This window comes from Charadrius vociferus, unplaced genomic scaffold, assembly GCF_000708025.1.
Source record: "Charadrius vociferus isolate BGI_N301 unplaced genomic scaffold, ASM70802v2 scaffold198, whole genome shotgun sequence".
Classification (NCBI taxonomy): domain Eukaryota; kingdom Metazoa; phylum Chordata; class Aves; order Charadriiformes; family Charadriidae; genus Charadrius; species Charadrius vociferus.
Genome location: NW_009649951.1, coordinates 1,940,464 through 1,968,067, shown reverse-complemented (window position 1 = coordinate 1,968,067; position 27,604 = coordinate 1,940,464). Strand labels below are relative to the sequence as shown.

Here is a 27,604-nt window from a genome sequence, read left to right as displayed (position 1 = left end):
CATGCTAGTTATTGGGGAAAATTGTGCTATTTGTGAATGCATTGTCATTCCTTTGAATCTATACTACTTTCGTATTTTGATGCTACTTTGATAGCTGACACATTCCCATTGCTGAACTCATAGTAGTAACTTCTCATCTTACGCAATGGAACATGAATGAAAAAGTGGTAAATACCACCCAAGATCTTGGGATTCCATGGTTCTCCTGTCCCCACCCTGACTCCAACAACCCCTCAAACTTACTGTTATGTTTAAGGGGTGACTTTTTTTCATTTAGAGGGGTAGTTTGTTGGACACTTCTCATTAGTGTATGTTTTTGCTGTTATTTTTTATGGTAAGGCTTGTGATTTTAGAAAGGGAAATAGTCTGCTAACTGCTCAGTGTTCTTATGAATACAAGATTGGTCTCCATTTGCACTTATATTTTGTAGCATTTTCTTCTAGCTTAGTTTTAGATGTCCTAAAAAACAAGACTCTCCCCTGGGGGCATTTGCAAGTCTAGTAGATCATAGTGCCAGGAATTTTCTCCTGCTATTAATTTTAAATTTCCTCCTTCTCGATTTCATTCCATTACCCCAAGTTTATACTTCCTGTACTTTCCAAATAATTCCTTCTTCTTCTGTGTGTTTATACTGTGCATGTACTTGCAGTAATTGTCTCACCCCAGTTATTATTTCATTACCAGTCATGATTACCTCTTTTAACCTTCCCTTATATCAGTTGAATCGGGTATTTTATCAGTCCATCACTTTACTCTGAGTTATCTCAGATTTGACAAATCCTTCTCTTAATGAGATCTCAGTATTTTTTACTTGTATGGCTGTGTTTTAAAATACCTATGATTCACAGAACACACAATCAGTTTCAGACAAAAGTTATCATCCACTGTAAAAAACCTATGTTCTACTTGCTGATTTTTACTACAGGTTATTTACTGTTGGAGTATTTACAGTAATGCAAAATGTCTAAGGTGTGTTTATGCATTGGATAAACATTTACTGCTGAACATTGACAAATTCAGATGTGCCTATATGCAGAAAATAGCATATTACCTTGATGACCTGTACCATTAGGTCACAGGCAGACTGCCTCTTGTATCTATGAAAGAAGTTTATTTCATTTATTGTGCTCTTGAGTTGCAAAGTTGCCATTATTAAACACTTCTGTGTGTTTGGTAGTCAGCTTTTGGCCAGATGTTATGACATATGCATTATGGTGCATCACATCCTAACCCTCTCCTTGACTCCTAAACATGTGAATTATTAGTTAGCCTTCCAGTATGTGTAACCTCTGTGGACAACTGTGGTCAAGTCTTGGTTATGCTCCAAACCAGAGTGGTATGGCATGTGAAAACAAAGGTTTTGCATCATTCATTTGCTCTTAATACTTTGTACGTTAGGGCCAATGCCTGGTCAGTTCAATCCTGCTATCCTGGGATTTACTGTGGTCCACAGCCACTGCATGAAGAGCAAATATATTTTGAAACAATCTGATGCGTGATACATCCAGAAAGAAAGAATTCTTACCAAAAGGTACTGCTACTTAAGCATGTACTACCTATCTGAGGAGGCATATGCCTGCTGAAAATACCACATAGATACTCATAGCTTTGTTAGAACAGCACATTCCAGCACGCAGCTATTCCAGTGATGGGCATTCTGGAAAACCCTAAGATAGGCGGGTAGGTTCCTTAAACACAATGTGTATGTTTCACAAGGCATTCTTTTGGTTTTGTTTTGTAGCCTAACAGCAGTGGTCAAGTAGTAGGGACAGTGCCTGGCGATTTTACTCCAGTTTTGGCACCCTCTCCCCATCACAGTGCGGTGCGACCTGTGACCCTGACCATGACAGATACTAAACCCATCACTACATCCACTGAAGGTGAGGCATCTTCACCTACAGCAACCAGTAAGTATTTCTTTAGGAAACAAAAAATGTCCATCGAAGATCCAATATGATTTCAAATTGAGGCCAGAAAAAGGCGCCTTTTCCTACTATTTGACCAAGCGGATGCTCATCATTTTACATGGAGAGCAAACGTGATCTGACTGCAAAGCTTTTCCTCCCCAAATTTCAACCAATGCATCATGTTACATGAAGCAAAGTTTGTGACATGACAACCAAAATGAAAGGGAAAAGCCTGCATATTTGACAACTATTCAAGAAAAAGAGAACGTGGTTGTTCATCTAAGGTGGACATTGTAAAGACATTGAGAAGCACACCCAGACAGCAAGGTTTTACAATGACCCGCAGACGGAATTCCAGCCAGAAATTGGATAATTTGCTCCTCAATGAGCTTTCCTACAGAAATCAAGCCTTGTTACAAAACATACTGAATCCGAGCTATGACAATTGCATGTTGACATAGGTTGTGTCGTTTTCAGCAAAAACAACTGATAAAAAAACCTAACAACAAACAAACAAAAACCAAATCCTAAATTTAATGTTTTAAGCTCTTTATTACTATAGGACCATATTATTTATCCTATTATCTTCAATGGAATTGCGGTTTTGGAAATAAGAGCAAAGGTGTTACTATTGTATAGGGTAATTTTGTCTCTTCCAAATACACATCTTATGCTCAGTGATGCAGACTGTTGCTTTTTAACTACTTTCTGCATTTCTGTTGTCTTTGAACTTTTATTTGGACTTGAGATGGCCAGTGTTACTAGTATTTATCAGAATAGTGAAGATCTTTAGGAGACATTTCCAGACATATCCTTTGGAAGAAAACTTACCACTCTAAAAATATTAATATCTTTAGGGTCTGTTACATTAAAATGACTTGCTTTAGACCTGTTTAGTATTTGAACTGGGAATCCAGTCCGTAACTTTTAGTCTGTTGTTAACAGAGACCATAAACTGTATGTTTCTTAGATGTTATACTACTTTAAACCTTTTATTAGAATGCGAAGCAGAGATGAGACTCAACTGCATAAGAGTGGCAGAGACGTAAAGGAGGAAAACTGGTTATGCCTTCATTGTAAAAGGATGGTAATAACTTTTGGAAAAACTATTGTTTAAGTATAAACAAATAATTATATAGATAGATTTATGGAAGGATTTCAGCTCTTCTTTTAGTACAGTAGAAGTTTTGTTAAAAGGTGGTAGATTATATCTGTACCCTCCCTGGTGGTTTGTGGCACAGTTCTTGCACTTTTTAAGAAGAGTTAGTTTTACCAGCAAACCAGAAGCTGTTGCACTAAACCTTTGGTCCAGAACAGAAAACTGAGAAAACTGAGTTCACGTATAGTTTCAAGTATTCATGGTTTCATTCTTCCTGTTTGACATGATCGTGCCTGGCCTAAGTAGCTGTCTCAGATGACGTCAGGGTTTCTAATACAAATGGCAAAAAGAACAAATACAATGTCAGAACTATGTTGGTGTGTTTTTTGGTAATCTGACCATACTATTCATCATTATAGGAAAGCAAACCTAATCTGTTCATTGTTCTCCTGCTAAGGGAAAAACGTGGACTGTATTTTCAAATGAAGTTGGCACCCAGTTTCTTGTGCAATTCATTGGAACTTGGGTATCTGATTCCTCAAGAACCTTAGAACATCTCAGCTTAGATATTTGAAATAAGGCCTCCTCATGCTTCCACAGCACTGTGCAAGTAGCTTCTTGCCTAAAGATCCAATGTCTGTCACTACAGCATGTAAATAATAACAAAAGATCCCCTATGTACAAATTTTATCTGAATGTGCGAGTTCTGCATATGAAATAGCGTATAAATCCTACATTTTCAGAGTTTTATGGTTTTCAGAGAAATGCAGTAGTGTTTCTGCTTAGTAAAGCCTTTTGAAACTGGATTGGTAACTGTAAGAGCAAAAAAGCGAAAGAACATAGCTTGTTGATGAAGAAAATAGCAAAAAATGAGTGCTCATGTCCTGCTGACATAGAAATAATATATGAATTCATATAAACTGTATTATCAGTCTTATTAGACCTGCCACACAGAGTGCTAATACTAACTTAATGGGAAAAACAAGACTAAATATATTTTAAGGCATAGTTTTACTTTTATTTGCAATAACTGATTGATTGATTGATTCAAAATATATATATATGTAAAACATATGCTTGGACAACAAGTTATCATTATTATTCAGTCTGATGAGAATAAAACAGCAAATGATTAGCACTGCTTTTCATTCTGAAGTGCAATAGCAGAATTGTTTTGAATGAGAAAGAACAGCAGGCTTTGGTAATATTTGGGGAACCCTGTGGCCTCCACCATAATTTCCTTCTAATAACTGATTAATTTTTATGACAGTTTTTCAGTAAAGCCTGTTTACTGTATAAAGCCTTTTTTTTTTTTTTTTTAATTTAATGGATTTCATTTACTTGTACTTGCTATGTGACTAATACTAACAGGCCAATCCAGTAAGTGCTCCCATCTAGCTCCTCATCCTTGTGTATGTCTGTTCGATTTTAGTAGTTTTGCTCTTTCTGCCAGCAAGTTTCCAGGTTGTGATGCTGCAAGTTGCAGCATGACATTTCCACACTGGGAAGGGGAGTAAGACCATACACCTCATTTCATAAGTACCACCAAAAGCCATGAGAGGGTAATGGGTTTTAGGGATTACTGACAGAGACCAGACAGGGATGTGACCTACAGGTGAAGGATCCGTATCTTGCAACTAATCTCAGCATTACCTACCATGCCCTTTCTCCTCAGAAATGGATTTCTTTAATCTTCTGTAGCAGACAGCAAGAGACTTCCTTAAATTGTCCCCTGGGAAAATGTTGTTTCCTGATGTATATGGGAGTTGAATATTTAGTATTGTATTGCACAGTAAAAATTAGCTCCCTTCTCATTAAAATACTAATCAGATTACTTCCAGTTTCCAAAGGTCTGTAAAGATTCATTTTATGCCACATAAGTAAACTGAAATTTTGATTCCAATTTTTGTTGTTCTTTTACAGTTTTGTGACGGGTCTTCACAGCAGTGAGAATAATAAGTGTGCACTTTCTCTCAACATTGTAATCTCAGTGATTTCACTGGTGCCTTAGATTGGTGTAATGACAATAAGAATCAGGCTCGTGATTCCTTCAAATGCATACATTAATCAGGGGAGCTTTTATTTAACAAGAGACATCAGTGTGATTGACACATGCAGCTTCCATTGAAGTTGATAGGAATTTACACACGCCTTTCCAAATTTGGTCCAATTTTTCTTTTGTATTCTATTAAAGTTAAAATAAAGGAAAACCACAGACACATCCTATATCTTGCAAATTCATAACTCTGGATCTCTCATATTTGTACTGTACCTGCACAGGGTAATAGTTATGATAGGTTGGTATTTTTATCAATCTGTTTTGTTCTTCCTTAATCAGCCTACACAGCCTCAGGCACATCCCAAGCCAATCGATATGTGGGACTAAGCCCAAGAGACCCATCCTTCCTACACCAGCAACAGGTGGGCAAGTTTCACATAGGTGTAATGCTATAGAGAAGATTTTGCGATATTACCTTCCTACATGTTGCCACTGTGATCTTGGATTAGACTGGGATCCTAAGGGTTTCAGTATTTGTCATCTGAAAGTGAAATTTATTCAAAACAAAACTGAACCCTTTAAGGAACATCAATTTAGCATATGCTTTATTTCTTAGACTTGTACCATCTTAAGGAACTTCTAATTATATTTCTTTCAATTGTTTTATCTGTGAAGAGTTCATACATGTAATCTTTAATAGGACTTTAGGAAAGAGAACGACGTGTACAAGGAACAAATACTTATTTCAAAATCAATTTAAAAAATCAGCAAAATGTCCAAAGCACAAAGTCCAACTTATTATTTTCAAGCTATTTTGTTTTTTTTCCCCAGATGTTTAAGCTTACATTTCTTCATTTTACTTCTAGAAGATGAGTTATAAAACCAAATTCTCAATGCAACACATCATCATTTCTAGTTTAATAGGTTTAAATTGGTCTGCTGATTTTAAATGTGATAAAACCAGTTTTGTTCTAGTTTCTTACATCATTTATGTTTCAAGTAGCATTTTAAATTTCACATCTCATTAATGCTGTAAATTTAATGCAAATGAAGTGTTTACCCAAACTGTGAAAATATACAGTCGAGATTAATGATGGCTTACAAACAAATTAGCTGCAGTCAGTAGCAAGGCCATGCATATACAGAAATGCTACATTACTAGTAACAAGAATAAATTCAGACCCTTTAGAACTTTAACATATTTTATGATGTGTGTTTGTGTTTCTCCTAGATCTTAAAAGTAGAGGACTTTGAAATTAACAGCATGTAAAATGTTATAAGGAAAAAACCTGAATATGGCAGTACGAAAGAGGCTGTTAAATAGTCCTTGGTTTTTATTGTAGTGTATTTTCTTCTCAGGCTTGGGTTCCTGTCAACAGTTGGTACACACGCCTGTTTCATTTTTCAGTAAAACCTACCTGTTCTGTGTTTGCTGAGATATAGCTGAAGTGTGCTTCATCTGGAACTCTCTATCCCTACCCACTCCCAGGGCAAGGTGGCAGTATGTCCATTTTAAAGGTCACCACATGCAGAGTTCAGAGAAAATCATAAAGATGATCGTTTATTCAAGATAGTTGATGCTTTGCCAACTTTTTTTTTTTTAACCAGTGAGGCCTAACTGGAAACATCTGTACACTTTTATGAAAATAGCAAATGACAATTAGTGGTTTTGCCAACCATTCATTTTTCAGTAAATTTCCTGGTGTATTGCTTTTTTTTTAACCTCTCAAAGATTGTTGTGTCATAAAATGTGTTTTAATTACTATAACGTGGTTCTTTTTAAAAGATATATGGCATATGTTTATTGTATTTTAAAACACACACAACGTCTCTCTTCTTTTCATGTGAAGTTTTACATAGTATCCTTTGAAAAGTCTCTGACTTCCATTTAATTTGAGGATGTGCCATCATTTTTTTTCATTACATGTTTTTAGATGCAATTTTTTCTGCAAATTTGCTACTGCTTAAGCCCACTCCACCTTCTTCCAAGTTCGTTGAAGGAGTTGCAAACTTCTTGTCACATGTTAGAACATAGTGGCAGCATACTAAATTTTCTCTTGGCTGAGTTTATGACATGTAAATCATACATTGCGTATTTCCTGCATCTTCTGTATATTTTTGGCTTTGTGTAGAAGGAAATAAATTTGGAGATTTCATCAGTGTCATAGGAACATAAAAGTGAGGGGGGGTCTCAGGGTCATCACAGTCTTCGGTGTTTACATGCACTGTGTCTTATACTCCCTTTCATGGTAAAACATGTGGCCAGATGGCTTAGGGGGAAGGGGAAAATAAATTCGTTCTCACATACACTTCATAAACAGAAAAATTCTTCAGTGCCACTGGGTGAAACCAACGTTCTCCCTTCTAAAGTATATTGCTTCATAGTCTTGTTATGTTAATTCAGGAGCATCAATTGGTGACCAGTGAGCCATATAGTAAGTTTAAAAATTGTGTCATGGTTTCATCTTTTATGTGAATTCTTCATTCTTTTCTAACTTATGCAATGAACATATGTGTATGCTTGCCTGAGTGTGTTTTGTGGGGGTGTGCGTGGGGATGCTTACACATATAAATATGTACAAAATTAGGAAATGGTATGTACTGCTGAAACCATTTTAAAGAACGGAATACTTGAACAACAAAGCTTTTTCATATGGATAAATACAAATATGTAAATGCGTATATATAAGTTTCTAATGAATTAGGTACCTTCACTCACTTAAATACTAAAGGCAACTTGGAGATGACAGTGCCATATATGTTTATTACCCAGAAAGTGAGGTAGAGCACTGAGATTGTCTAAACAACTTTAATAGAGCAAAGGTTATCCTTTGGTAAGGCAGAAACGAGATTGATTTACTATGTCCTTTCATTACTTTACAACAATTTAAAAGAGACCACTCTTCTTGTGGCAGATTTTAAATGCATTTGGTTTAAAGCAGCCCGTGATGAATGAAAAGAAAAATCAAGGGGTACATGAAATAAAGGCAATCAATCATTTTGTATTAGTGGAGAGAAATTCTAAACTAGAAAGTCAATGGTTTTAGTTCCACAGAGGTCTTTTAAACATTCACCATACCCTGTAATGCACATTGACCCCTCAAGAATAAATATTGTCACCGGTACGTTTTTTTACTTCATTGGAGGAGTCTTTATGAAGATTTATTCTCTCTGGTTATGAGAAATATTGGCATGTACTGTTGAGTACTTTTTGTTGTTGTTAAAAAGAACCATTATGTAGCTTGTTTAAATTACAGTAACCACAATAAATTTGAAAGTTACACATGTATTTTGCAACGTGCACTTACATGAAGTCTTTTGACAAAGCGATAGCTTGCTAGAACTTCCAGTAAACACTTTATAGCACAGCCTACCTGGAATACTCACATTTAGATGGGAAGCGCTGAATACAACTTTGGAAGCCAGTGCATAATAACACCAATGGGAGCAGTTTATTTACTTGTACTGATCTGGATACTGTGAAAAATGTGCTGTTATGTGCATTACTTAGCATGCTTCGTTGATAGTTAGGAAGACACAGTTCTAATGAGGAACTATAACTATGCAGTCGACTTTCAGCTGCAATTGCTGGTGGGTCTTCCTGTTACCTGTCTTCAAATGCTAGATATTTCTATACTGTGACATGAATAGTTACAAAACGGATGTCATGCTTCAGTGACATCTAGAGAGTCACATGTATTTCATAATTCTGTTGTAAAAAAGTCATGTCAGCCCCCCCCAACTGTCCATTACAAATTGTTAATGACCACTCGGTTTGCTTTTCTTGATTCAGCATCAGCTTCTGAGAGTTGTTAAGTATTGATAATGTAACTGCAGGGAGGGCACCATAGAAAGGGACAAGGCAAGTGATAAGAGCTAGTACCCGAGTGAGAGAGTTTTTCTTAATTTTACTATTGGTGGTTGGTGGTGTTATTTTATGAATCTCATACTCAGTGCTTATCATCTGTCCTGAGAAGCATCTTAAATGAATTGTGCGTAAAAGAAAGGTTAGATAACCTTTACAATTATATGGGAGCACCCTTTCCCCCCTTCTTTCTCTGATTTGTGTCTACTGAAGATTTGTGGTTTCTAAGCCTAGACTAGGGGAAAAAGCAACAAATTGAGGAAAGTCAGTCAAATTCAATCTTCTACAAGTGGACACAGTCCCTTGCCAGATTCTAGTTGTGTCTCCATTCTTTTGGCTATATAATCGTAATGGAGAGTTCATTAGTTCAGCATTAAAGTCTTACTGATCAGAATTCTCATGGTTATGGGATGACATTTCTGTAGCCTCCTTGTGTTACTGTTCTCAACTTCATGAATTTATTACGTCCTTGAAATGATAGACACTTAGAGACAGGTTGATGTTGTTTCTGGTTGTAAGACTAGAATGCTGCCAGAAATACTAGTCATGCCCTTTACCTGTGTAAACAATATAAAAAGATAGGTGGTGGATGGATGGGTGGATGGATGGATGGATGGATGGATGAATGGATAGACATTTGTATATATTGCAAATACAGATTAATGGTTTCACAAATAATAAGATATATGTTGGAATGAATGAAATAGCTGACAGATTTTCTTGGCCATTTATTTAATTTTAATGCACCTTGGAGCCACGTATGAGTGATTATGGTTTTGATTAGAAAATGTAAATAAATGAGGTCTGTGAAGACAATGACCTCTAGAACTTTCCTGTCTGTTGCAGTAAACTGTGCTAACTAATGCTGGCCCAATTTCTGAGGAGCTAGTGAAGTCTTCCAGTCTTTGCCCTGATTAATACAATGGCATGGTTTTCACTAGAGCTTGGACTTTCCGGGTTTGGCATTTGGTATGCATGTTTTTCACACAGCTTTGACATTTATGAGTGAGACATTTGCCATGTATGTAGTAATAAGAAACACTTCAGGTCTCTAAAATACAAAATCAGAAAATTGTAGCTAGCTTTTTATTTCCTACACACCAGGCTGCCCTGCCTCCTCGGTAGGAAGTTGTTCTAACCAGATGCATCCTTTAGTTACCGAATCACACAGTTCAAAATGCAGTTCTCTTCATTCTATTCATCATGGAAGTTGTAAACTTAAATGTCCACTGAACACAGAGTATCTGTTTGCAAAATGTTTTGGGTGGATGTTGCTTTTGCTTTCAGCAGAAGGCTGAAAGAAGAACACAAGTGGACTCCTAAACAGAACTTCTCAGTAAAGCCAGGAAACAGGTTATCAACACTTAGGCTGTTCTTATTGTGTCCCTTATCATAATTGACAGTTTGACGTAAAACTGGGTCACATGACCACCAGGGAGGTATGTAAATGGATAAGAGGTCACCTTTCACATATGCTTGCTGGAAAGGAAACACATTTAAAGGAAGTTTCAGTCAAAACAATGACAATATGCAAATGTTAAGTTTTATGGACTGTTCTCAACTAACAGAAGCTATAACACAGTCTTCTATTACAGTTTCCAAAATACACATCTACTTTCACGAGCAATCACAGAAGCTTGAAATGCTCTTTAAATAAGAGAATACAAAACCTGCTTAAATATTAACCCGTAAAAATTATTCAGACTATGATAAAAGATTGAGCTCTTTAACGACGGGCTTTTAATGTACATAGGATTTGTATGCTTAAAACTCTGCTGGATGGTTGTGGTTGGAAGGTGCCCAGTTTAAGCTGAAAAGGCAGCTATAGTGAAATCTAGCTCTTGGGTAGAACTTCAGATCAGTACGTCTCGCAGCACTGGGAAATGCAAACCAAAATCACTTTCCTGGCATTTTACAGAGGGCAGAGCAGAAGCAGGGAGGTGGATGACTTTCAGGCAGCTGGAGGAGTTAGGAGAAGCACCCAGCCTACTGCTCTACTTCTCCCTAGGCCTGCGGCCCTTTCCCGTGATGCAGCTGAGGCAGGTGAGGGAGTGGCACTCTGGCCCTGGAGAAACACTTGCAGTGGGCTTTGTTCATCATGAGTGTAGCAGTGCAGACGTGTCACAGGGATGAGAGACCGCTGCAGCTCCACGTGTCAGGAAACGGCTGGACTGCCTGTGAGGTTTCCCCATCTGCTGCAAGGCTGGGCATCCTTTCCCACTTCGGAACACAGACCCATGTTCTTTTTGAAAGAACATGGTGGTTAGGTGGTTAGGTGAGAGATAAATAAAAAAATCATTGATAACGTTTCGTGGATGGAAGGTGTTATTGAAGTGAGGTTCACGTGACTTGCCTTGCTGAAAACGACAAAGCCATGGGACTGAGGAGCAGGCCTGTCCAGCAGGCTTCTAGGAAAGGCCTTTCACCATGTCACATGCCAAATCAGGTCATTTATTTTGCATTCGTAGCATATTTTTGAGAGGGTTAGTGATGTTTTTCAGCATTTATTAAATGTCTCATGAGGACTATTTCTTAAGTCCCTCAACTGAGGAATTTAAGCTTTCTCAAGTAGCCTTCAAGAAATTTCCTGCCTCTCCCATGTGCTGCGGAGAAACTCTTTGAGGTAGCTTACGGTGGGTGAGAGTGAGTGTGCCTTCTCCTCTCCAGCTAACACTGTGGCACGATTTTAGAGGTCACTTAAGTTACTCTGAGGACTGTAACTAGCCAGAAAGGTTTCAGCCTGACACCAGACAACATATAGCACTCAAAACACTGTACTAAAAGTGCCCCACATCCTTCCAAATCTTGGTATTCATGTCAGGTCTGTGCCCCAAGGCTTTCCCTGCTGGGCTGTCTGGATATCCTCCAAGGGCAGTGTTCCTGCTGGTGCTGTGAACAGACATCTTCTTCCATCAAACAGAACCAGGGCTTGTGGAACTCGTTTAAACTTCTCCAGTCTTTTTACTCAGAAAGGACTCAGTGCACATGAGGGATGCAGATGCAGACTTTGAAAGTGATATTTCTACATACTTTCAAAAGTATATTTCTAAATCTTAGACATCCTAGTCTCTAAGCAGGAGTGATTTGGGAGAGGGTATTTTATGTGAGAGAGGAAAAAAACATTTTCCTGCCAGGTTAGTTTCTAAAGAGAACATGGCAGCTTAGTGAGCCTGCTCAGGAGTGTGGAGAAATAGTTTTTAACATTGGGAAGGTGGTTTTCAGCACAGCTGAGGCAGTCCTGGGTTCTTCACAGAACCCGTTGTCATACAGACCTGCAGTTCTTCAAGGTGGTGTCAGTACCACAAGTATGGTACTGTTGGTGCAGTGAATATCACTGCAGTTTACTTTAATTATAAGTCTGGTGTAGCACGATTCTTCATATACATGTGTGTGTATGTGTCTACAACATGTATATAAAATCCACATGTACTATTATTACCATTACAGTGTTTAGAGGTATATGTATTGAGGTATGTATGACTGTATATAGTATGAAGTATGTCATTACTAACATTTATGAAATAGGTTTGAAAAGCTCTTTTTGGACCTTTTTTAATGATAATTTTAACCCATTAACCGTATATGTGGAAAGTTTTCATACAGGCTGTGGGAAGAATATAATGATTTAGTGCAGAAGCTGATTTACTAAAATGTAACGTATCAATCCATTACTGTTTTCCCCAAATGGCAAATGCAATCAGGTTCTATAGCAAGCTAAGTGCTTGCCAGATTTTTGACCTAAACCTAACTGCATAAAATCATTTTGGTAATACTAAGTTTGTGATTTTAGTATTTTTTATGGTTCTAATCAGCCAAAGGGCTTTTAATCATAGATTTTATATTTTGTGAAAGAAGAAAAGAAGGGGGGTTTAACCTTTCAGTCTTGTGTTTCAGCTGGAAATGAGTTTTTATAGCTGAGTTATAAAGCTTTAAAATATGCATCTATAATGAAGATGACATTCTTAAGGATTCTAGCAGAAGTACATCTACTGTACATTGAGTAACTGAGCTGACATATTTTACTGTCTTCAATATTAAAATCAGGTTTACAATACTGTTTTGTATAGTGACTAAACCAAATATTTACTTACCCCTTTCTTTAAACATATTTAATGTATTATTCACAGTTACCTCTAGCAAACTTTTTGACTGCATGTTTCCTTTTCTGGTTAATTTCATGTGGTTTAGTCATGCTTTTAATGGCCTTTAGAAGGTCCCTTGGAGTTCTTTAGATAACAAACAAGAAACAATCCCTATGAAAACATCAGAGACTAACATTTCCATTTCTCAGACCTTTACAGCAGGAAGCTTATGAGTCTAACAGCCAGACAGGGTCAGGTTTGTAATATTGTCTTGTCCTCAGCATTTGTATTTTTCAGGAAAAGACTGCAATTAATTGTGCTCCTGTGAAAATAGTTTATTGTAGTTTGTTTGCTGTAGCCCACGCTATCTGAAGACTGTGAATACCGATAGAGAAAACTAAAATGCATTGAGTGCAATTAAACTCAGCAACATTATCTTCAATTCAGAGTGCTGTATCATATATAATGGTACAGCAATTTATATACAGCATTACTATACAGAGGTTAAAATGCATGTTTTCTTCACAAGCCAGATAAGTTCACTTTCTTAAACTTAAAAATAAGCAGTATATCTTTTCAATAAATCTGCTAACACTGTAGGGCAGCTGTTAAATAAACAGAGCTATAGAGGGTTGCTTGAACAACCCGTGAAGGCAGAACTGGTGATTTGAGGATCTGGGAAGAATTTGTTTCAGCTAAGATTTAGTACATTCCTCATTATATTAAAATGCAATAAAGTATTTTAAATGCTATTATTCTGAGTCCAAAGCAAGATTAGATTATTTTATCACCTCTTGCTAAGTAATACCATTGTCAGTAACATGAGATTAAATAAACTTCAATTACAAAATACCTTTACCCTTCTTAAATAGCCAGATAAGGACATACAGTTTGTTTAATTTGGGCAAATTTTCTATAAATTGCATGTCTTCTATGTTTCACGAAATGCATGCTACAAGATATTGATTATATTTGACCTTTACTTTATACTCATATAGAACATTGCTTAGAGAAAACAGCATTTTAATTTCCTTTCTTAAAGTATCTTGCTATTGAATATTAACATTTCCTTTTATTCCAGCTCAGTTTGTAATCTAATAATGGCTAATTGTTATGTGCTAAACGCCAGTTACTCTTTTATACTTTATTGATAGAGGAGTGTATTAAAGTAGCATTATCTTAAACAAATCTATAGGCATTTATTTCTCAGAATAAGTTATTTTTCTTTGTTTGTTTGTTTTCTTTTATTTTTTAAAGTTACTTCTTGGGAAAGTAAGGCTTTTGCCATGTACAGTACTAGTTTGCATGTATTCATTTAAATACTAAAATCTGTAGTACTGCTCGATCCATATCTGACTGCTAGGTTTCAATTGACAGCTGAGAATTTGTGACTGGACCATGAATCAAAACGGCAGGCATTTATACCCCAGTGCCAGTGAGGATACATTGGGAATTACTTGGCAAAGGTAACATTTTAATTATTTCCACCCCTACACCACCTCTAAAAAAGTTGCATTGAGCTACAGTATCTGTTTTAGTGGGCCTTCAGCGAAATATGTGACAGCATTTGATCAAAACATGCTTGTAACATTTCTCCCATACACGTTCAGGTTATCTTTAGTGTAAGCTGAATTTAGAAACTACCTTAAATAAGCACCAGGAATGATAATGCTGTGCTGTCAAATGCAAAGGGTTTGTAAATTTAGGGGAATACTGATCTTAGGCTTTAAAAATGTCGTTTGCAGAATTAGAGGTCATATTTTGGGGGGCTTAGTGGTTAACACAAAGAAAATGGTGCTGTTAGAAGTACAGATGAGTATAATAATATATGTCTGAGGTGGTGGTGGTTTTGGACAATGAATAACCATACTATTTATAGAGACTTTTCTGACTAATTGGCTGGTACAGATTTAGGTCACTAACATGTACATGAAGGTAAGATATAAACCATCTTATTTCTCCACTGAATAGCAGAACAATTAGAAATGATTTACACAAAAGAGTTTCTTTTTGTATGGAAAAAGCGAACACAATAAAACCCATTAACCTTTGGTACATTAATAAATTACTCATTATTATCTTTTACATCTCTTGATATATAATTAATTATGGTAACAGTGGAGGTGTGTGCATCTAAATAGGTGTGTAAACAAATCAGCATAATTGTGATACATCGGTTTTTAACCTCTTTCATGTGCAGGATTATCTGCAGCACTCAACACGTAATGGGGGTTGTACATGTAAAATCTGTGGGTTAGGAGCATGTCAGATGAAGTATTAGCTGCTCACCTTCAAAATAATTTTAAATACTTCTTGGACATTTGTGTGCACATGAAAGTATGTACTTCTGAATAGTTTGTGTGAGTGTGAGTGTGTATATATATTATGTACAAATTGCCTTTTGATGCACTGTATTGGACTATGGATTGCTAGGTTTGTGGGTTTTGTCAACTTGGGAGGGTAATTATGGAATTTGAAAATTGGTGCTGTTTACAAATCCGAAGTTTAAGTTCCTTAAGTATTTTTGCTTTACTTTTCCTTTCTGCATTTTTTGCTGAAATAATATTTAAAATCTGGAGGAATTGTGGTGGAAAAGCAAGGTGTTTTCATTTCTTCCCTTATAGATGAAATGGCACGATGGAAAATTAGCTAATGGATTCACCTCATCTCCTCAAGGGCTGTGATTCACATTATAAATCCCGATCATGCAGTAATTGCCACAGTTTTCAATGTACTGCCAAGAGTGAATCCAAACTGAGCTAGTATAGCACAGAGGGGGTGATTTATTCTCTCACTACAAAGGGTGTTGCTTTTTCAGGGCATTGGCAGGACTTAGGACATTATATCACAACTGCCTGTCTAGGAATATCCTTGAATTATTTTAATCAGTCATCACTTGAGCTCCCTTCAAAGCAATGCCAGTTTATACTGGCTGAAGCACTGTCCCAGTGTTTGCTGAATTCTGTTTTTCAGTACCCATCACACAAGACCCTTAGGCATAAATTATGAAAAGAAAAGAAAGGAAAGCGGGGAAAGAAGATTTCTGGGCGATGACAAGGAAACTTTGGTGATGACTACAAGCACGCTTCATGATCCACTCACCTTTACAGACAAAACTGCTTTGCAGGTTACTCACAGAGTGCTGCCTGCCACTTCGACCCTACCAATGTACAAAAGTGCTGCCAGATGAGCTTGAGCACAAAATCTGTCATGGGCATCTCTTCACAGGACTAGGCTGCACTTACTTGGCTTTGACCTTACAGCAGCCTTTGAGGACGAAGAAACAAACTGTTAGTTCTCCTTAAGTAGATGGCTTTTAGGATTCGGGCTCTGGAATACATCCTTCAAATCTCATGTAGGTGAGGATCTAAGAAGAGAAATGATACCTGCGCAGGCTAATGAGCAGGAGCCCCTTCTAACACTAAAACTAATACTAAAAAAAAAGAAGGTATTGCAAAAGCAACTGTTGCTCGTTGGCAAAGAAATATATTCTAGTCCAGACAGTTAAAGTTTCCCCCACAAAATGGTTTGAAAAATGTTTGATTGTGTGATTTCCTCAAGTCTGCACTGCTCATTTTGAGGGTACTCAATCTGACCTTTTACAGCAGGCTTTTGTAGTTATTTTAAGTATACTGACCTCAAGAAGGTAAAAAAGTTGGCAGTGCCTCAATGTTAGCTGTCCTGTCTCTACAGAAGTCAGGTATCAGAGGTGGCCAAGCTGAAAGCTTTGTCATGCAGCATTGTTGGTGAACTACACCTCGGAAACTTGCAGAGAGTGAATGATGATCAAACCTCTGTTATTTCTGTGTTCTTTAACTTACTAGTAGCTGCCTGTCATACCTGATAGCAGATATGATGCACAGATTTCAAAGTACGATACATAGATTTCAAAATATGTTTTCTGGGTTTTTCTTTTTGTATAAAGTTACATATCTGTTGCCATGTAAAGTCCCAGGTGTAAGAGAGTAGCAGTCGATATGCCAAAGACTGGACTTTGCAAAATAAAGAGAACATGAATAATACAAGACAAAAAAATCCACAACCAAACCCCCAAAACTTTAAGTCATTGATGCACCATCTTCTTCAAAACCAGAAAACTTGCAATGAATAATGATAACTAAAAACTGCATTAGTACTTTGCTTGGCTGAATTAAACATTCTAGTATCTTTAAAGGAAATACTTATATAAACAACATCCTGTGAGATTTCTAAAAAAATGGGGAAAAAACCCAATTATTTGGTAAGATATTTGGAAATAGTAATTTTTATTTTGCTCCTGATGCCCTAACCATCTAAAATTATGTTTTGTTGTTGCTTACTTACAGCATTTATGGTAAATATTTTATTGTGTCTGCTGAACTTTGAACAACATTTAACCACATCAATAGAATTAAGTTCTCGAGTACTTTTAAGATCATTTGGGTCATTTTTTTGCTGTACATATGAAGAAGATACTCAGAATCCATTAAAAAACCACACCCTTCTTTTTTCATAATGACAGTTATAATAACCACTGTGATAATAACTGTTTTCCTACAGACAGAAGGTAAGAGGAAGCTGTGAAAATCTGTAAGGCTCAATTAGGAAAATACAGTCTCAGTCACCATGTGAGAGCAAGAACATATGCAACAAGTAACCTTAAGACATGAGTGAGAGTGAGAAAAAGTGTATGTGTGTGTGTGTTTAAGTCTGATAACTTGAGCTTGATCCTGAATCTCAGCCACTCATTACGCCATTGATATTAATTCCAGTGGGACAACTCATAAAAGCTGGCATGATGGGTCTCTTTTAGAGCATGTTGAGTATTTGCAAACCTTTCACAGACTGTAAGTGAATTTTCATTGCCAAAATGTACATTTTGGCTTGGCTATTGCCAAATATATTTTTATTCCCAACTGTTGTTATTTATATTCTTTTTTTTTTTTTTTTTAACAATCTTTCTGTGTTAGTTTTATGGGTTAACTGTTACTTTAACATTACATTTACACTACCCAGGCAAATGCACTAGGTTAGCATTTCCTGCTTTGGGTCTGTTATCTTGACACATAAGCAGAGTACAACAGCTGGTTTGTTCCTGGAGATGCTGAGGGGAGCTCTGTTCTCAGAGTGCTGAATTTCCTTCTCAGCTCTAGCTGTCGGGATGTTTAGCTTTCCAAGCATCACTTTTTCCCCCCCAACACCACTCCAGGTTTATGATGATAATGCTGATAAGGCAATGAAATGGGATAACCTCTGATTTGGGAAAGAATTAGGAGGGGAATTGAGAACGGGTGCAGATTGCTTAGTTGCGCAGTACCTTGTGTGTGTTTGGTTTTAAAAAAACACATAGCTAAAGTAACACAGTCAGCAGCGTTGCTGTGGCAAGCAGATTTTGGCAGACACAGACACCTGTTAGAGCAATGGTTCATACCCTCTGCCCCCTCCCCTTCCTCCTCCTCTCACCCCTTGGGATATGTTTTGGAATAGAAGTATCAATTCGTTACAATTTAAGAACAAAAACGCTGAAGTATCCTGATTGTAGAAGTATTCATAGAAAGAAAACCTAATGATTTCTGGTCTTTATCAATTTAAATTGCTGCCTCTAATAGTTTTGCCCAACTCTGTAATGCAGAAAGATGTGCAGAACATTATGTTTCCTCTCCATCTAGGCAAACATCTTCAGAACACTTCCTAAGAAATTAATTGTATTCAAGCCAGACTTGCATGCTGCCATCCCACAGGAAATGGGTCAGCAATCCATTAAGATGCCATTAGATAATCTAATTTGGAACTTAATCTCTAAATTAACCATGCTCCATACTTGAAGCATACTTGAGAGAAAGAAAAAAAGTTTATGTTTGAATCGATAGGGGAGACGAAGCGTGAAGAAGGCTGTTTGTTTTTTCTGTAGCTGTGGTCACGTCTCAAGCTGTCTGGTAACCAGGAGAAACCAGACATGATGTAATTCCAGATTGAACTTGAACTTCAGGGACTTAGAATAGGGGAACAATGGACCATAGGAATCAATAATGTCCATTTTCCACATGATTATGTTTGGAGCTTTAAGTTAACCTTTATAAGAGAAGCAGCAAGATCTGCAGTGTGACCAAAATGAATGAGATGATCCAGAAGCAAGATGTTAAAGTAAAGAAAACAAGTTCAGTAATATTTTCTGAGCAGCTCTGCAGATTCCAGCAGGATTAGAAAAGTTCCCGCTCTGCAGTGAACTGGTTGCCTGCTCTGAGCACTCTTTGTTCACTTAGGTAGGACAAACTTAATCTTATGTTTCCTGTCAGATGATTTTTGGCAGTGCTGCTAGGGAAGGAGGAGCATATTATAGAGAATTCCCAAGTGTAGACTGTATCTTTAACCCTTTGGTTACTCCAGTTTTCTACTTCTTGATCATCTTACTTCCAATTGTTTCTTTTGAAGCAGTAAAACTACACTGTTGGTTTTATTTCTTTTTTTTTTTGTGCAGTTAGGATTATCTACATTATTATTTAGTCATGCTAATTTGATAAATAAACTTTTAGTCATATTTTTTTAAAAGTACTAAGGTAAAAAATCTAAGAGATTAAAAATGGAAACAGTAATATTTGGGGGAAAAAAGCAGGGTAGACGTGGAAAGTGGAGAGTCAGTTTTTCATAGGCAACCCAGTGGTCTCTGGTAACCCAAGCCCATGTTTGCCATGGTTTGGCTCTGTGGGAGGCAGCCCTCCACTTGGTCATAGTCCCCTCTGCGCACGTGCATGTTTGCAAACCTCCTTTAGCCCTGTCCCTGCACCAAACACTCATGCATGTTTGGCCCAGAGCACAGCTTGGACATGCGTGATTTCACTGGGCCCTTCCTCTGCTGTGGATTTTCTTTGTTTAGCAATGGGTTCTGTGGCCTCCTTCTGATCTTTCCTTACCTTTTTTTGCTACACTGCCCCCAAAAAAGGGGTCTGGAGGGACTAGAATATGTATCCTTACAGCAGAATTCCCTTGTCCCTCCTCTGGGCATAAATCAGTAGGTCTTTACCCCCTTCATCTGCTAGATGGGTAGTACATGCCCGCTAAACTATAACAGTGGTCCTAAATTAAGCTGAGATATACTTTATGTATCTCTTGAAATAAATGCTCACCTTGGAGGTGAAATTTGGTGGCTGTTTAACTACTGGTACCAGCTTAGAATGGGAACAGAAGTACCACATTAAGTAGATGCCAGAGGGGTGGTTATTCTTTTGGTAGAAATGCACACGTGGGAATTTAGCCAGGGCACTGAGGTTAGCGCGTTTCCAAAGTTCGTATGATCTTAACGATATGAAATGGTATGGTTCCCTGTACTTGTGTGGGTGAGCACTTGCTTAGCAGAGATAGACGAACCATGCTTTGTGACTTGCTAGTGCCACTTTTCATGGCACCAAAGGTGTTTCTACCTTTTCTGTCCAAAGACTGGCCTGGCATGATCTGATCTACCTTGTCTTAGCTAGTGTGTTCATGCACAGGGAAGTAAAGCTGCAGGAAGGAAATACTGGTTTAGGTGAGCTTTCTGAATGGTGAAATACTCTTACAGACTTCTGAGGCTGTGGTAGAAAGAAGGTAGTAACTGGTGGAAAATAAGAACCTTAAAGTCCTTCAGGATTACTCAAGTCTGATTGGTTTTATTTTATATTGCATTTAGTTAATTCTTTAACATTATTATACTCTTCATGTTATTATAAACTCCACAGCGGACTGTATATACATATAATGTTAGTCCTGCCTGTGGTCCATTCCAGTAATGTTTTAATCAGAGGTTCTTGAAACAGCAATTATTATCTTTAAGAGGAAATCACGGCAGAAATCTTGATTGAATTAACATGTGAAAACCGTAATGGAAACTGTAATGGAGAATGTTAACCCTGTAGGATGCTTGCAGAATTTTCCTTTGTTATTTTATTACATTTGAACAGATAAGTACGTTACGCTTGCTGTGGATAGAGAGGGAGCTGGTGACTGTATAACACACCTGATAGTCTAGTTATGGTGAGAGAAAACTGTTTCTGGTACTGAAGGTACGTAGAGGTATAGTGCTTCAGGAAGGTGGTCCTGCAAACCATACTCTCTCTCACAAAGACTACTAGTCTGAATCTCACAGCAATAGTTGATGGTGCTTCTCACATAGTTTTCTTCAAAACTTAGCCTAGAGCAGGTTTTTTGAGGTCTCACTTCATATTCCAAGGGACAGGCATTTTTATGATAACTTCTGTCAGCGCAGGGCTTGTGGATTTCCTCAGGAGCAGTGGCCTGCAGAGCGGGATAGACCTGCTTTATTCCATTCATACCTAAAAAGCTTTTTTATCTGAAGGAGAAGCTGCATGGGCAGAGGGACGTCTCAATAACTTCTGTAAGGACAGCCAGATTGCCTGTGTCCTGGGCAATGGAAAGAGTTTTGGCTTCCCCCATGTTGAGGCACTTAGTGAACAAAGACGGAACATTGCCTCTGCTTTTGTGAAACGGGGGGCTGGAAGTTTACTGGGGTCTTATGCAAACTGCTGGATAACGTGGTGAAGGGAAAGGTGCTTCCCCCTTTCCTGCTGCTGCCACCTGTGTGGGCCCCCAGGCAGAGTTTGATTTGCAGTCAGCAGTAACTGGCGCTTTTGCTGGGACGCCCTGTGGAGAAACTGTAGATGGTTTCCATTGGCAGAAGCTAAACTGTGTGATGCTCGCAGAGGTCCCTTCAGAGCAGATTTGAGAAAGCTGACAGGGGATCTTGCTCTTCTGGGGTGTCAGTCTGACCTGTCTGTGTGCAGGAGCCCTGGGGAGCTGCAAACCAGGATGCGGCTCATATGGTAGTTGGAAGTTCAGCTAAATTTTACCATAAATGTAATGGGGTATGTGAGAATGTTGGAGAGACAGCCATACAGATGCAGCTCAGCAGAGCATGAGTTATTTTTTTTAGTTCTTCTTTGTATCATAGCTGTTCTCAGAGTTTTGTGCTGTGATTAGCGTGTGCTGTTCACCTCAGTAACTTTCATTCAGGTATCCTCTTTTGTTTGCAGTGGTATCAGAACTGGGGTGGCCTGAGGTAGAGTTACGTGAAACTGCAGTACGATAAGGTTAATTTCTAAAACACAACGGGAGCTTGTCAAAGCCTTGAAGATCATGCCTTAGGAAGCGCTAGCAAATGGAGGGGATGTCGTGTCCCTCCTGGCTGCCGGTGGGGCTGGCTGCTGCCCAGCGGGTGCGTGCAGATCTGGTACTTCAGCCTGCCGTCAGCGACATCGGAGTGATGGCTTTTCCGGCCACCGCAGGCAGACGGCCCATAGCCGTCCTGGCCCCATGAGTGCTCCGTTGCCTGCACCGCTGTCTCCGGAGGGCGGCAGGAGGCTCTGTGCCAGTGGTGTGACAGGCTTCCAAAACTCCTGTGGGATCTACACAGTGTTAATGTGGGAGATTTATTACTCCCTGAGGATTCATAAGCCGCATCAACGAACTTGTTGCAATCCGCATTTTTGTCATGGTCGTAATATAGGGTGGGAGGCTTGAAAGGTTTAAATAAACACCTATATTAAATTTGTAGGTCATAAGGCAACAACAGTCCTGTTAGTTGCTTGCTGTGACTTATTTTTATTGAGTACTTTCCAGAAAATCAAGATCTCTGTCTCCTATATGAAGTAGTAGATAAGAAAGCTGCTACAAATAGTAATCTGTTCTTTATCAGCACTGACTGCTTTCCTTCACCCGCCATAGTCATTAGAAGGTTGTCAACTTCAAAACAAAGAAAAAAGTCACATATATATGTATCCAAACACTGAAGGGCACTGTAAATCTTAAAGATAACCTGGAAGCTGTGTATTTAGCCTTTGCAACAGAAATTGTTTAAATACCATGTTGACCTCACACAAAATTTACATTCTTTTAGTTAGTGTTCTATTTTGTTTAAAGTCGCTAAACACTGTAAATCCCATGTAACAGCACAGCAAAGAACTGTGCACTGTACATCATATTTTCAGACAGATCTTGAGCAAACAAATCTGCTTAGGTTTTTTATTTTTATTTTTTATTACTAGTTCCTATTTTTACAAATCCCCGTGCTTGGAAATGATTTGCATTGTGTCTCTTATTTCAGAATTTACTTCTTAACATGACTGAAATCCAAAGAGGAAGGAACAAAAAATGCTTTTTAAAACAAATTGTGAAGGAAGATGAAGAATAATTTGAAACAATTAAGCCTCTTAAATGAGTTTCTGGTATTGAATGGTTGGTTTTTTTTTGGAAACATAATCTTTTCATCAGATCATATTGGACAAATCTTTAATGCATAACTGAGTTTAAGTCTTTGTGAATATTTCAAGATTTGCAGTGTAAATATGATTTTTGAATTTCAAAGGGGTTATTTCTCCGACAACAGAATTTATTTTATTTGTAATAGTCAATAGAATAAAAAAAAGAAAGAAAAATGTTTAGTTAAACAGATTATCTGATCTTAGATTTTGAAAATATTGCAGTAGAATGTAGTCTGTCTCCCTTCAGAATTTGATCGTCATTGAGACAAGCAGGTCAGCAATTTTTTCCACTTTTTTGGTGTGTAAAACAGAGCACCTGAAATTAATTGCTAGGAATCAAAATAGTAAATTAAAAGTTTTAGAGATGTAAAGAGTATCAAACAGGAGTAAACGACACAAGCTGTTTGTATTGTTTTTAATATAAAAGACCTGAGGAACATGTCCCATGGATTTCACAAAATAAGCTGATCTCTTTCTTTAATGTTCATACAGCAGTGACTGAAAGGATCACATAAATCTGCCCAGTGAAATGTAGTTATTTCATACACATTTGAAAGAGATAAAAAGGGTCCATTTTCCTCTTTACACCCAATGCTGCAGAAATGCATCTGCTCATCCAGGCAGAGGGCAATGTGGAGGGGTGACCAAAGATAGAGAAGGAAGAAAACTTCCAGCACCTGTGCTCCGCAAAACATAGATACGTCGGAAGTTTCAGTCTTCAGATGTGTTATGGTGAAGCTTATCAGTCTAATCCCAATGTGTATTCCCAAGTAAGCCGTTGTGTTTGTGGAAAACATGCACCTAATGTGGAGAAAAACTTGGTATAATGAAATGCAAAGGAAGCATGTGTTTGCATGCTGTGTGTCCAGTCCTGGTGTTAGTTGTTTGGCAATGATTGCTGACATAATGATGCTGGTTTTTGGTTGGTTTTTTTTTTTTCACAATAAATTTGATGGGACTTTCTCTAAAGTCCGTTATTTCTGGCTTGCCAGAAACATATCTAAGGAAAAGGCTACTCAGGGTGTGCTCCAGGTACTGAGTAGAGGTGGCTGAGGTCTTTCTTTGAGTGTCCATCTTGCAAATACTGTTGGGTTCGGTACCTAATACCAGTTGGTGCCTGGTAAACATGTGAAGGACATTGGGACTTAAGGTCCTCAGTGACAGGGTCCTTTTGAAATGTTGACTTAAGTTTTAAAGTCATGGAATTGCCTTTGAAAATACTTTCTTTCTCAGGCATTTGTCAAAAAATTTATGGTGCACACTGCTACCCTTGACTCATGGCTACCCTTGGCTGCAAGAGTTCACATGATTGGGTCCTGTGTTATCCAGTGTTCCTTGGGCATTGATGTCTTTTGGGAAAAAACTGTAAAGAAAGCAAGTTTTTTGAATATTAAAGGTCCTCTGTTCTCATGGGGACCCACACACCTCAGAAGCATATCTTGGGGCTGAGAGAAGATAAACGGCGGGGTTGTAAGAGGGTAGGAAATCACACAGGAATCTTAATCACTGTACCTTTATATTATATTCTTGAAAAAAGCAAACCTGTACACTGTAGTGTATTTCAGTAGCTCTTAAATAACATCCGTGGTGCCATATAGCCTCGCTTGTATGGTTTAGTTGTGTCTGCTCTGTATATTTGTGTCTGAAAATCTAGGGGGATTTAATAAACAAATAAGCCACTTAGTTGCAAGTAGTGTTACTGCTGTCTTACACTGAGATCAATGCAAATATTTTTCTTTCAAATAAGTCGTAGTTTCACAGGGAAAACTGTGAAGTAGAATCTTGAGTAATATTCACAAATTTGGTTTCTTATTTTATCTTAAGTAGTGATATCAGTAATGAATATTGGCTTAACCCTGCTTCAAATTAATTGTGTTCTAATTTTTGCAACATGTTTAATTTATGTTTTGTTTTTTTTCTCTCTCTTTCTCTCTCCTTATTTCTTTCCCCTTTTCTACAGTCCTGGTACCTGGGCTAGCTTGGTTCCTTTTCAAGTATCAAATAGGACACCGATCCTGCCGACAAATGTCCCAAATTATGGTTTGAACATAATTGGAGAGCCTTTCCTTCAAGCAGAAACAAGCAACTGAGGGAAAAACTTAAAAAAAAATAAAAGCAAAAAGAAAAAAGAAAAAAAGAAAGGAAGACAGGACGAGAAAAGAAACTGAAGAGAGAAGAAAAAATAGACCAGCAATTGCAGCTCTTACAATCACTAATTCCCTTATGGTTGAAACTGAAATGACATACAAAGGGTCGATGATATTTCACTGATGGGTAGAATGCAGCCCCTGCTAAGTAGCCTTTGTTATATGAAGTCCGCTGGGAAATAGATGTTCTGTCTCTGACAATATATTTTAACTGACTTTCTAGATGCCTTAATATTTGCATGATAAGCTAGTTTTATTGGTTTAGTATTCTTGTTGTTTACGCATGGGATCACTATTCCTGGTTATCTCACAAAACAAAGGCTAGGCAGCAGCAACAGAGCTGCAGGAGGACAAGGGCCGTGAGCCAGACATTTTCTCAACACTCTGATTTCTAAATGTTTTAAAAATAAGCTCTGTAGCCTTTAGTTATCAGTATGGATTTATTAAACTTTGACCCTTAATTCAGCCTTTTCTAGTGTGTTATGCAGTTTGAAGTTTTCAATCAGTATGAACACACAGGCTCTATGGAAGAAATGCCTCTACGTAGGTAAAAGTGTTATCTTCTCATGCAACAGTAAAAAAGAAAAGGAAAAAAGTGGACGTTTTCCCCACTAAAGAAACACTTACAGAGGCAAGTGCAATTTAAAAAATCGTATCTAAGGGGTCATCACTATAAGTCCTTCAGCCCTTGGACTCTAAATTGAGGGGATTAAAAATAGAAATAAAAATTACTTTGAACAAACTTCTTTTTCCCCTCAGTTTTTGAGGGCATTAAAAGGCATTAATTCAAGACAAATCATGTCCTTGAGAAAAAGAAATCAATGGAAACACAGCACTTATGTTGGTTTAGCTGCTGCCTCCACAGAGGGGTAGAATTTATTTATTTAAAGTTACTGGTTGCATCAAGAACCCATAGGGTTTACACGTTTCTGTAAAATCTGCATCATAGAGACAAAGAGATAGGCAAATCCATGTCACAAGGGCAAAGCTTACCGTTTACAAACTGGTAATACCAGGATGGGGATATGTTATATTTAAATAATGCACTCTTAATGTAAGTCTAATTACAGGGTGCTGAAAACTTGCATGGTGCTTTCAGAAGTTAGCCTTGTTCAACCATTTTCACATATTGACAGAAATATAATGTGCATGGGCAGACATTTTGCCTCTATGTCTCTTTAAAAAAATAATTAAAATACTCTTTCCAGTAATCCTAATTTGCACGAAGATATAATGTCCACATTACGTGCCTTGCCTTGAAATCTAAAAAATGGAAAAAAAGAAAAAAAGAAAAAAAACCACAAAAAAATTGACATCACTACACTTGTTTTGCTGCATTTATTATCATTTTAAATCTTTACCATTTTTATGACAAAATATTTTGTACTCCAGATGGGAAAAAAGTGTGACATCATGGATTTTTTAGACAGTTATACCTTTATCTCACATTTATAAAGCATATCATGGCTGTGTATAGTTGCCGCTTAAAAATTGTAATCGACCAGCAATATTTTCAGTATTTTGGTGTTTTTTCTATTAACCTTTCATGTTTTTCATCTTCCAATTAATATTGGGGGGAGGGGATACAAATTTATACGAATTATGCAATACCAAGTTTTGCCTATGTAGGTAGTGCTTTTAGCTGTATTGGTTATTATAGGTAAGTACACAGATTTAAAAGAAAAAAAAAAAAGAATAATGTATGCTTTTTTTGTTTGTTTTAATTGACCAAAGTGGGTACTGCTATTTTTGCAGTGTGATGAGGTCCTTTTCTGTACTGAGAGGTGGACAGGGGATTTTTTTTTATACATACATATATATATATTCTGGGGTGGGTGGGGAGGATTTTTAACACTTTACAGTGTAGCTGTGAAGCAGTGCACCCTTAGCCAGGCAAGGGCTGCAAAGCGACTGTTCTGCCTACTGTGACAAACTTTCAAATCGGTTCCCTCTTTTTAACTTCCCACCTGGGGTGCAAGCTGAAATCATTTCTGGATTTAAAAAATAAATAATGAATTCTGTTGGAGGCAGACTTGACTTGAGGAAATTGTTTTAGTTTAAGGTTTGTTGTTTTTTGTTTTTTTTTTTTTTCTTGAGAAAGAGAAAGAGAGAGAGAGAGAGACACAGACAGACAGACAAAGAGAGAAAGAGGCCAAGACCCACAGTGAGATGAAGCCTTTTCCATTCTGGCAAAGACACTGCATACTAAAATGTTCACGTTACAAATGTTTTTAGCTCAGAATGACAAAGACACTTGCCTGTCTAGGAAGTGCACG

At 37.6% G+C, this 27,604-nt stretch overlaps 1 protein-coding gene across 4 annotated transcripts in view; it reads left to right on the top strand.

Moving 5' to 3' along the window:
* Positions 1-26,992, top strand: part of NFIB (nuclear factor I/B) — a 173,613-nt gene extending 146,621 nt beyond the window's left edge. The window contains exons 9-12 of one of the 4 annotated variants that reach the window (XM_009891491.1): positions 1,742-1,880; positions 5,345-5,427; positions 14,330-14,418; positions 25,142-26,992. In XM_009891491.1, coding sequence (XP_009889793.1) covers positions 1,742-1,880; positions 5,345-5,427; positions 14,330-14,418; positions 25,142-25,271 — 441 coding nt within the window. In that variant the 3' untranslated portion in view covers positions 25,272-26,992. Of the gene's footprint in view, positions 1-1,741; positions 1,908-5,344; positions 5,428-14,329; positions 14,419-25,141 lie in introns of all 4 variants that reach the window. The other 3 variants (XM_009891490.1, XM_009891493.1, XM_009891494.1) reach the window with 3 other exon arrangements.
* The last annotated feature ends 612 nt before the right edge of the window (positions 26,993-27,604 follow it).